The following is a 12,205-nucleotide window of genomic DNA, read 5'->3' as shown; positions in this document are numbered from 1 at the left end:
CACTTCTATCTATCCAGGAAGAAATCTGCAATGGTTTTGCAGTTGAAAGCTTAGATCCTTCCATAATGGTTCACGTTCACATGTTGTACTCTGAAATATGTTCCTACTCGTGCTCTGTGTCTACAGTCCAGCCTCTCCAACAAATATATTACTGCCAGGGGGGAGTAATCAATTGCTTTTGAGAAGAAACAAATTCTGATAGACAAGTCCGAATCTATTTCTCTTGGTCTATTAAGTATTCTATGAGCCATTCCTAAAGGCTGCCAGGCCTTCGTCATTACAGCCCTCTCTGCTTGCTTTGGGGAAACATGGCCAAACTAGCTTTCTGGGAGCAATTATTGTATCTTTTTTGAAACAAAGCTAGATACACATTAAAAATAAAAATTATTAAAAGTACTTTCCTCCCTTCTAAAACAACAATCATTTTTTGAAACAGCACCAGCTAAAATGATGTAATTCACATCCACATCAACAGAACATGGGAAAGAAGTCAGTACTAACAAAATGTCCTTTAAAATTTGTAATTCATGTGTACCAATTTTCTTAACTGTTAAAATGGGGATAAAACTGGGGCGCCTGGGTGGCTCAGTTGTTAAGCATCTGCCTTCGGCTCAGGTCATGATCCCAGGGTCCTGGGATCGAGCCCCGCATCAGGCTCCCTGCTCCGCGGGAAGCCTGCTTCTCCCCCTCCCACTCCTCTGCTTGTGTTCCTGCTCTCGCTATCTCTCTCTCTGTTAAATAAATAAATAAAATCTTTAAAAAAAAAAAAAATGGGGATAAAACTATCCAACTTGTAGGGTTGAAGAGTAAACAAAATGTGGATTAACAAACACCACATTGTAAATGTTCAAAATGTTACTACTTTACCAAAATCATAATCCATATAGTGAATTAATGCTAAGAAAAATGTTCAATATTAATGTGTAAGTAGCATCAAAATGGAAGGAAGTGGAGTCCTTATTAGAAAGTAGCCATGGCACATGCACTGTCAACATACCAGCTGACCTGTCTCTGAAAAACCGAAGTATGAATCAAATAAATAGTACTTCCTACCTAAGTTTTACTGTAGATGTATCTATAAAAATAGGCAATGATGACAAAGCAGCATTATTTATCTTTCTTAGTATCTGTTTGATAATGTAATATAAACACTTTTCTCTTTTAATGGTTAAGAGTTTTCAGATAAATCAATTCTTGTACCATTTTTAGAACATCATTAAGAAATACTTAGGTGCTATTTATTTTAATTTTAAATATGCCTGTTTATTTATTTATTTGTAAGCTCTACCTGCAATGTGGGGCTTGAATTCACGACTCTGAGATCAAGAGTCACATGCTCTACTAACTGAGCCAGTCAGGCGCCCCACAACAAGACTAAAACCTCAAAGGAGCTCTTCTAACTCCAGATCTGAACCCAAGTGTGCCCCTAACATTTGTAAGGCCGAGGGCAAGTGTACAAATGGAGGCAGGCCCTCTTCGTGCCCTATCCTGCAGCTCTGTACGGCACCGAGAGAAACCTCACGTGTGTATGTAAGCGGATATTCTATCCTGCACACTGATCTTCTCCCCTGTGCCCTCCCTCTTCCCAGCTGTTCCATGGTCACCCTTGACCACCCATGAATGCACACACTGGAGGATGAATTCAGGGAAGAGGCCCACAGAAGAGAAAAAGTTGGAAGTAGGCTTCAGATTTGGGCAAGGAAACATGGGGTTCCAGACCCCTAAAGCATGGTCTAGTTTGGAGGGAAGGAGTATGCACTCCAGGTGGGCAAATCCCCTTGTACCTACAGACCTCTCACCCCTGGGAGAAGGAAGTTCTCTAAAGAGTAGAATCGAGGGCAGGGGGCCCAGATTCCCAGGCCTAAGCATTCTACCGTCCAAATTCTCTTTTACTCTAGTAAGTCATCTGCACATCTGAAATCTCAATCTATCTTCTTAAAAGAAGTAGATTCTCAAACCAATACCTCTGTTAATCAAATAGAATCTTACCTTTACTCCTGAAACAATTACTCCATCTGCTGATTTTACCATGTTTTTAAAGAAATCTTCAAGTTTTTCTTTTTTATTTTTTCCTCTCACACTCAGCTGAAAGAAAGGTAAACTTAAGTTGGCAATTTTTTTAGATTACAAATGGAAAGTAATGCCTCTTTTATTCTCTGACATCAAAATGGCAACCACAAAAGGATCCTGGTTTTTAAACTTTAATAAAGTGGCAGTATCATTATGTGTATCCATGACTTTCAAACTTTAGTGTATTAAAGAGGAGGCTGGCCTCTCTCAAAGATTCAGATTCAGGTGATCTACAATAATGCCTAGATATCTCAAATTTTATAAGTATATTTGATAATCCCATTGCAAGTAGCCTTCTTATCCCATATATAGTAATATATAAAGACAACTAAAAATTTAATCCAGGAGTTCCTTTAAAGATGTAAAATTTATTGGAGTCTAATATACCATCATAGGACTCTATAATAAACTTTGAAAATACATTGTGCAAATTCTTTTTTTTTTTGTAAGATTTTACTTATCTTATTTGAGAGAGAATAAGAGAGAATGAGTGGGGTGAGAGGCAGAGGAAGAAGCAGACTCCCCGCTGAGCAGGGAGCCTGATGTGGGCTCGATCCTGGGACTCGGGGATCATGACCTGAGCCAAAGGCAGATGCTTAACCTACTGAGCCACCCAGGCACCCCGTATTCTGCAAACTCTTCACTCTGAACTCATCCAAATATCATGTCTTGTCCTGTTTTGGGGATCAGCAACTTATAGTATAAGGGACACAAAAGGTGACTTCAGATGGCAAGAATAGTTATCTAAAGGCAAAACCGAGAAGCAGCTAACTCTTTGACTTTACCACTTGCTGCATCAGGGTGTCCCATAATGTAACATCCCATCTAATTTCCGTATCTACTGCCATGGCTTCAATGTTCACCATTATGTAAATGATTCACAAATCATGATCACTATCCCTGAGCTTTCCTGAACCTCAGACCCTATTTCCAATTGCCTATATTATATCCCTATATGGAGATTCTGCTAAACCCACATTAAACTAAGACAGTATTCATTATAATCTAATCTAATCTCCAAATTTTTCTTCTTGGTTCCCTGTCCATGGTCCCTCCATCCAACCAGTCTCTCCAACATATTCCCTTAAGCTCCACACCTCTCATTAAAAATCTTGAAATAATCTACAACTTCTTTTTGTCTCTCACAGCTCAAATTCTACCATCAAATCCTGAAATCTGTCCCTTTCTTTCCCACTGTCCTAGTGAAAAACCTCATTATTTCTTGCCTAACTACTACACTGGACTGCTAGTTAACATCTCTCATTTCCTCAATTCAATCCATTCTGTTGATGACTTCCAAAATCAAATTTTGAGCATCTCTTCCTTACTCAATACCTTTACAGAGTTTCACAATGTTCAGAGTTAAGAAGAAAACTCAGTCAGAAGAGATCCCAAAGATGTAGAAGTACGTGGGATCCAGGACAGCTAGAAAGATATCTTCATCAAAATGGAAAGGCACAATGTGATACATCATATTAACAGAATAAAGGACAAAACCACATCATCTCAATAGCTATACTTTTTTCATAACAAAAACACTCAACAAACTAGGAACAGAAGGGAACTTCAACTTGATAAAGAGCATCAGTGAAAACCCCACAGCTAACATCATACTTAACAGTGAGACAATGAATGCTTTCCCCCTAAGATTAGAGACAAAACAAAGATGTCTGCTCTTGTCATTTCTATTTTACATAGTACTGGAGGTCCTAGCCAGGACAGTTAGGCAAGCAAAAGAAATTAAAAGGGTATCCAGATTAGAAAGGAAGAAATTAAAAAAAAAAAAAAAAAAGCTAAAACATGACCATGGCTGCCATGGTGATTGAGAGTTGTGGGACACACATAGAGTTGTAGGATTTGATTTCTGACTGGCTTCCACTTCCCAGTGAACACGGTCATTTTCTCATCTAGAGGAACTGCTGAAAGTTGAAATGAGCTTTTATGGAAAATGGGAGAGAGCTGTCTAAAGTCATAACCTTGTTATAAATGATGGAGCAGGCAATCTAGACTAGATGAGAAATAAGTAAAGACAAAAGGGCTTCTAACAGGGTCAAAACGCAGGAGAGGTCAAGGGTCTAGATGTACCAGTGAGTTAAACAACAACCAAAATAGGAGTAGGGAAAAAGAGAGCTGTCTATGTTTGGAGTCTAGCTGTCAATGTTTGGAGTCTATTAATACTAGAGTTTAAGAACTCAGATAAGAGAGAGGGTCCTGGGTGTGGCCACTGATAAGGTAGCAAGAATTGAATGGACATTAGGGTGTTTTTTGGGTTTTTTTTAAAGGTTTTATTTATTTGACAGAGAGAAAGACCGCCAGAGAGGGAACACAAGCAGGGGGAGTGGGAGAGGGAGAAGCAGGCTTCCCGCGGAGCAGGGAGCCCGATGTGGGGCTCGATCCCAGGACTCTGGGATCATGACCTGAGCCGAAGGCAGACACTTAACGACTGAGCCACCCAGGCGCCCTGTTTTTTGTTTTTTAAGATTTTATTTATTTATTTGACAGAGAGATAGAGAGAGAGCACAAGGAGGCAGAGCGGCAGGCAGAGGGAGAGAGAGAAGCGGGCTCCCCGCCGAGCAGGGAGCCGGATGTGGAACTCGATCCCAGGACCCAGGGATCATGACCCGAACCGAAGGCAGCTGTTTAACCAACTGAGCCACCCAGGCGCCCCAAGGGAATTAATTAGGTTAAATATTTAATCTACTGTTAAGCAGACTCAGACTATACCTAGTAGAAACAGAGAAGGTATATAGCTACCTAAGTAAAGCAACACTAAATGCTTACAACAGTGACTACTCACACAACTAAACACTAGAACAAGCTTTTCTAGGCCTCCCAGATGCCCCATGGCCTTTTTAGACTTCAAGCACCCTAGCCCTACTTCAACAGCTCATCAGTCCCATGACCCTCTGAACTCAGATAACAAAATAGCACATATAGATTGCTTTTCCTGCCCCAGTGAAGTGAGTAAAGATCTGAGAAACAGCATCAGAACAAATTGAGAGAAACTTTTTAGTTTTGGGCGTATAATCTTCAATAACCTATTAATGTACTTGCTATTAATTAATTATATATTTTAGAAGGATTTATTTATTTGAGAGGAAGAGAGAAAACACATGAGCATTGGCGGGGGGGGGGGACGCGCAGAGGGAGAGAGGCTCTTAGGCAGACTCTATGCTGAGCACAGAGTCTGATGCGAGGCTCGATCTCACCATCCTGAGATCATGACCTGAGCCAAAATCATGAGTCAGGCGCTTAACTGACTGCACCACCCAGGTGTTCCGCTATTAATTTGTACAGAATATTTGCAAAACACTTTCCTGTCTTTTTAGAGTTTCTCCAAAACACCATATGCTGATATTAAAAGGGTTATTATAATGCAGCACATCATTATCTCTATTAAGCATATATTAGTCTGGGAGGAAGAAAAATGTACGTTGATGGGAGAAAACTTATGAAAACCTAAGATTTCTGAAAGCTATTTATAAAGCTGATCTAAACAATTAAAAATCATTCACTTACCTTTTTTTTTAAAGATTTTATTTATTTATTTGATAGAGCGAGAGTGAGAGAGCACAAGGAGGGGGAGTGGCAGAGGCAGAGGGAGAAGCAGGCTCCCTACTGAGCAGGGAGCCCCATGCAGGACTCGATCCCAGGACCTTGGAATCATGACAGGAGCTGAAGGTAGAGGCTTAACCAACAGAGCCACTCAGGTGCCCCTCATTCACTTATCATTTTAACAAATACTTATTTTACATCTTGTCAGCCACTATTCTAAAGTACTGAGGATACAATGGTGAAAAATTAAAGCCTTGCTTCCAGAGAGCTTATATTTTAGCAGAGGGAGACAAATAATAAATATACAAATTTTTTAAATACAGATACATATGGGGCGCGAGGGTTGCTCAGTCGGTTAAGTGTGTGACTCTTGAGTTCGGCTCAGGTCGTGATCTCAGGGTCCTGGGATTGAGCCCCATGACAAGATCTGCTCGAGAGTCTCTTCCTCTCCCTCTGCCCCTCCCCACTCCCTGCTCGTGCATCTGCTTTCTCTCAAATAAATAAATCTTAAAAAAAAAAAAATACAGATATGGGGTGCCTGGGTAGCTCAGTCATTCAGCGTCTGCCTTCGGCTCAGGTCATGATCCCAGGTCCTGGGATTGAGCCCCGCATTGGGCTCCCTGCTTCGCGGTAAGCCTGCTTCTCCCTCTCCCACTCCCCCTGCTGTGTTCCCTCTCTCGCTGTGTCTCTCTCTGTCAAATAAATAAATAAAAAATCTTAAAAAAAAAAAAGTTTAAAAAATAAAATTAAAAAAATACAGATATGGGGGCGCCTGGGTGGCTCAGTTGGTTAAGCGACTGCCTTCGGCTCAGGTCATGATCCTGGAGTCCTGGGATCGAGTCCCGCATTGGGCTCCCTGCTCGGCGGGGAGTCTGCTTCTCCCTCTGACCTTCCTCCCTCTCATGTGCTCTCTCTCTCTCTCACTCTCTCAAATAAATGAATAAATAAAATCTTTAAAAAAAAAAAATACAGATATGTAATTTCACATAGCACTAAGGGATTTGGCAATGGGCTAGATAGAGTACGTGGAGCACGAGGCTCCTCTAGCACAAGTCACCCTGAACCGATAATACCACGCCCCACTGTATACAGACTTATGCTGCTCTACCAATTATTATTAAGGTTTTGGCCCAGGCCACAAATAAGGTTGAGGAAAAACAAACACATAAAGGTAAAAAACTGATGACAGCATTCTGTATCATGTGTTCTTTGGCAACCCTACTCACGAACTGTTTTCACTTCTTATAATTCATAATATAGCCAGCATTCTTTACAATTAATTCCTAGTTACAAACGACCACATGCCAGTATCACATACCACATTTATGCTTGTCAAAGTACCCATGCTTAAGTGCTATGTTTCTGTGATCTTGAGTAACTTCATACCCTTTTAAAAAAATATGTTCTCTCTACTGCTAGACTTAGGACACTTTGTCATTGTCATGTCTACTAAAACCAAACCAGAAGGACAAATTTATATATACAAAATTCTTTGATCTTGATGTTAACTTGTAAACAAACTAGCACTATGCTACATTTGTTTTTTTGCTAAAATTATGAGTTAATCTTGTTATCCGAATATAAATCCCAAGATCTGTATCGCCCACCCATTAAAATTTTTGCCAGTACTACAAATGAAGAAATCTTTGAAGCTCCATTGCATCAATTTTTCTTTTCTTTCTTTTTTTTTTCAAAAGATTTTATTTATTTATTTGACAGAGAGAGAGACACAGTGAGAGAGGGAACACAAGCAGGGGGAGTGGGAGAGAGAGAAGCAGGCTTCCCGCGGAGCAGGGAGCCCGATGCGGGGCTCGATCCCAGGACTCTGGGATCATGACCTGAGCCGAAGGCAGACGCTTAACAACTGAGCCGCCCAGGCACCCTGCACCAATTTTTCTATTTGCACTGTAACAGTTTTCAGGCAGGGAGGGAGGAAGGTTAGGAGCAATCGCACTGAAGAAGGTCAGTTAAACAGATCAAAACTCAATGATTAACCCAAAACTAATCTGGAATTCGTTAGCTCAAACACCTCGCTGGGATTCCCCATAAGGCTTCAGAGGACTCCAAACTCAAATTTAAGAAACAATCAAGTTGATAACCGTGTTTCTTAAAAAGTTCACAATTCAGGATGAAAATCAATATCCCATGTAGTAACATGATTTTCCCTCATTTCTTCAATTAATCTCCTCAAGTTCTACTGAAATACTGTATTACCACTACAAAAGTATTTTAAACGGCCTTGAAATATAAGAATGTTACAAAAAAGGGTCATCTAACTATTCCCTGCCTTTCCCAGTAACTCTGAAAATAAACCTTGATCACTACTTTAATCAATACTCACATCTTGATTATATTCCAAGAAGACATGAAAATTTAAATCTTTTCTCAAAATAGGATGTGCTGCCACACGACATAGGAACACTTCATGCATTGCAACAGTCTTCTTGAATATTGCCAAATATTCACTAGAAACAATACACAAAATTAAAGGTAAAACACTGCATCAACTAGAAAATCATCTGCAACAATTTTTTCAGCAAATACTCTGAATTATACTAAAAGCAAAATTAAAGATATAAAGATATAATCCACATAAACAAAGATTTTAGTTGAACTGTTAATAAAATATATAAAACCCAGCTCTGAAAAGGCTTCATGCTAGTTAATAGTATTTATTATATTTAAATGTTAATATTTTTAGGTTTTATGAACCTTTCTTCCTATGCAAGTTGATGTTAAAGTAACTATAGAGGGGTTCGTTTTCAGCTCCAGAGAAAGTATACTACAAGTTATTCAATACAATTTTATGACTCAATTTCTAGATAATTACTGCATTTAAACACTTTTATAAAAAAAAAAAATAAAACCCAATCCTCAGTAAACATATTTTTGACATTAATAATTATTTTCATCTAATGACCCAAACACACAAGAAAAAAGCATACCGCAGAGAGACTAATTTTTGTCATTACATTGAAAAACTGTGTTTAAAATATTTTAATATCATCAGTGAATCACAGTGATCATATAGTAATATATGTCAGTTTGAAAAAAAGAAACACTCAAGGAAAAGGCCCAATATTCTTGCTTCAACTACGTGCAAGGAGGATAAATTTTACATACCAGCAAACCAGCAGGACCAATGTTGGGAGAAGTTTGATCTCTGTGAGGGTAGTCATTCAGTGAAGACAAAAAAGAAGGATGCAGAGGATGGAGGTAGCAGTAGAATAAACCCAAGGTTCTCTGTTATCCAACCCCTAACCAGACCACAAAAGAATCATGATCAGGGCCACTGGAAAACCACAGATTCTTTAATATTAATGTGCTCTGCTAATTTCCAGTTTTCAGTCTTATAACTATAAAAGTATAGATTTCTGTCTGCTCTCAAGACTATTGCTTGCACCCAGCATGGACAAAAATCTTAAAATACCTGGCACCTTACACTTCGACAAAAAAGATCTACTTTGCTAATTTATCTTGTCAAATGAGCTTAGCATTCTGAAGAGGAGTCTAGTAGCCATGTGGATAGACGCTTAAAAGCCAAAACTAAGTGGAAGAGGAGAAAAGGAAATGCACGAAGAGGAGAAATGGCCAGAAAAAGAGTGATGGAAGTGATGATGATGCAAGGAAAGTTATTTCCTTGTATAGCTCCCAAAATACAGAAAAACAATATACTGCAAGTCTAAAATTATTCATATGTCTAGTAAAAGGGGAAAGATTTGGTATTTTTAGCAAGTATGCTAAAAATAAAATAGAAACTATCTCAAAATTTTTCAAGGATTTAATACAATTTCTAGTATATGTGAAACTAATAATCATTTAATGAAAACATTTTAAAAACTATTCTCTTGTTACTTTGTTCCTATTCTTTTTCCTTCAGCCAGAAGCCAGAGACAGAAAAAAAGAGGGCAAAAATTACACACACATGCACACACACATTTTTTAAAAAAGAAAATAATATATGCAGAGTTGCTCAGTGCATATTTCTATGAGAAATAATAGAAGTTTGGGTAGTATGCACATATCGAAAAAAGAAAACTAGGTTGGCAATGACTAAAACCTTGTAAATAAAAAACAAAGCAAGTTACATTCTGCTTTAAAAAGTCGTATTTCCCTTTCTACTATTTTTAAATAAAGTTTTGGATCCTCTGTTTTTAATTTTCAGAGTCTATTAAAAACATTAAAGAATTTTACAATACAATTATTCTATAATTTTCCTGTAGGCTCTGATCATGATCATTAAAACTGGTTGTTTGGCTTAAACCTGCATCTTTCAGAAAGGGTCACTGTGGTGAAATGATTAAAAGGATGGGATATCAGAGAGCACAGAAAAAGGCATTAAAACAAGCACAATTAACAAAAGCAACAACAAAAATCACATACGCTTCCAGTTCCTGTTTCATCTTTGTGAATTCTTCCTTTGTCATGGACCCTTCTCCTTCTCCAAGCTTCTGCAGTTTTTCCCTTGAAGCATCAAAATCAGGTCTTGGTGGTGCTGGTGGGATCTGTAAGAGAACCAAGTCACTAATTTAAAGACTTTTCTTTTTCACAGCAGTTGTACTACTGCCACCATAAAAGACTGTATCTGGGAGAGCTAAAAACATCCTGAATGAACACGACACCAGGAATATCCCAATTCAGGATAGAGAATTTAATTAGGTCCTTTGCACCAAGGAAGAAATACAGCAGAACACTATTTTCTAGTATAAGAACACTAGTTTCCAAACTTTAATCTGCAGATTCCTATGTGGCAACTTAGAGTCCTCAAATGTATATGCACATTAAGCTCTGACTATACACTAAAAGAAGATGCATACCATTTTTCAGAAGTATGTAAATGGTTTGATTAAATACAAATATATTTTTTAATTAAAGAATTCATAGTAGCTTTATGCTATGCTATGTTTTTAAAATTCATGAATGCCAAGAGTATGATCTAGCAAGGAATGTTAAAAAGGGTTCCTGAATTGGAGGAGTGTTATCAGAAGAAGAAAGCACTGACTTAAAACCAAGAGAACAAGACAGGGATTAATGACTAACATCATTCTATTCACTCACAGTGGGTAAGTAAACACTTACCTTAAATAAAAATATAAGATCTAGAAGAGACATATCATTCAAGGGAAGGATAAAGAAAAAGTTTATCTTAAGAGGAAGGGCCTAGAAGAACAGTTAAGGGGAAATGATGGAAAGTAAAGAAAGCAAGAAGATAAGAGGAAGAACAGGTAAGTAGGGGAAAGCTAAAGAATGAATACAAGAGAAGGGTTATACTTGAGGAAAGCCATAGGGAAGGAAGCATCAAGTACAGCCGAGCACACATTCATGGATGCCCATACACCACATCTACTATGTGCCAAGAATGATGCTGAACAATGTGCATATAAAGATAAATAAGACATGGTCCTTTTTTTTTTTTTTAAATCCAAGAAGGGGGAGCTTTAGGCAGAGGGAGAAGCAGGCTCCTCGATGAGCAATGAGCCCGATGAGGAACTTGATCCCAGGACCCTGGGATCATTACCTGAGCTGAAGGCAGGGGCTCAACCAACTGAGCCACCCAGGCGTCCCTAAATAAGATACGGTCTTGATCTTTGAGGAGTGTTTAGTGTGTAGAAGGACATGGTAGTAAGAAAATGCCATTAGGTGAGCACTGTGAATTGTGTAAGACGGTTGAATCACAGACCTGTACCTCTGAAACAAATAATACATTATATGTTAAAATAAAAAAAAGAGAAGACAGTAGGAAGGGAAAAATGACGGGGGGAGGGAATCGGAGGGGGAGACGAACCATGACAGACTATGGACTCTGAGAAACAAACTGAGGGTTTTAGAGGGGAGGGGGGTGGGGGATGGGTTAGCCTGGTGACGGGTATTAAGCAGGGCACGTACTGAATGGAGCACTGGGTGTTATACGCAAACAATGAATCATGGAACACTACATCAACAACTAATGATGTAATGAATGGTGACTAACATAACATAATAAAATAAAACTAAAAAAAAAAAGAATTAGACAAGATGAGGAAGAAAAGGTGGAAATAACATGGGAAGAGAAGGAGGAGCTTCCAGGTTGGCGAAGACACTGACATGCTGGAAGGTGGAAGGTGGTACACCTGCAGAACATGAAAGTTCTGCACCAACCCCCTCTCCCTGTACCTTGTCCTATGCATCTCTTCCTTTTGGCTGTTCCTGTGTTGATTCTTTATATAAACCAGTAATTTTTTTAAAAGAAAGAAAAAAAAGAAGGCACTGCCAGTGGTCCACCAAATTCTGAGTTTTACAAAGAAAAAGCAAATGACTGAGAAGGAGTGTTGCCATAAGGATGGAGACAGAATCAGTTCAGGATGATTTCAAGGAGATCAAATGAAACTAAATTTCAGGAATCTGAGTGTGGTCAACAGCTGAGGCACAACACCTAATGCATACTTAGATTAGATAACCTCTTAAGGAACCCTCCAACTCTAAATATCTGTCTACCTAAGGGTTCAAAACAGGTATGGTTTATAACATCCCCTTAATCTCTAGGAAAAGCCCATTTCAATTCCAATAAACAGTAAGAATTTAAGTTTAAATGAAGGAGCAT

General features: G+C 38.7%; 1 protein-coding gene across 1 annotated transcript in view; it reads right to left on the bottom strand.

Moving 5' to 3' along the window:
* SNX6 (sorting nexin 6) overlaps positions 1-12,205 on the bottom strand; it is a 56,218-nt gene that overhangs the window by 28,908 nt on the left and 15,105 nt on the right. The window contains exons 5-7 of the mRNA XM_021695553.1: positions 10,009-10,130; positions 7,967-8,090; positions 1,990-2,085 (exon numbers count right to left, since the gene is read on the bottom strand). Coding sequence (XP_021551228.1) covers positions 1,990-2,085; positions 7,967-8,090; positions 10,009-10,130 — 342 coding nt within the window. The remainder of the gene's footprint in view (positions 1-1,989; positions 2,086-7,966; positions 8,091-10,008; positions 10,131-12,205) is intronic.

This window comes from Neomonachus schauinslandi, chromosome 9 (assembly GCF_002201575.2).
Source record: "Neomonachus schauinslandi chromosome 9, ASM220157v2, whole genome shotgun sequence".
Classification (NCBI taxonomy): Eukaryota; Metazoa; Chordata; class Mammalia; order Carnivora; family Phocidae; genus Neomonachus; species Neomonachus schauinslandi.
Note: the sequence above shows the minus strand (reverse complement) of the source record. Positions and strands in the feature narration are given on the sequence as shown.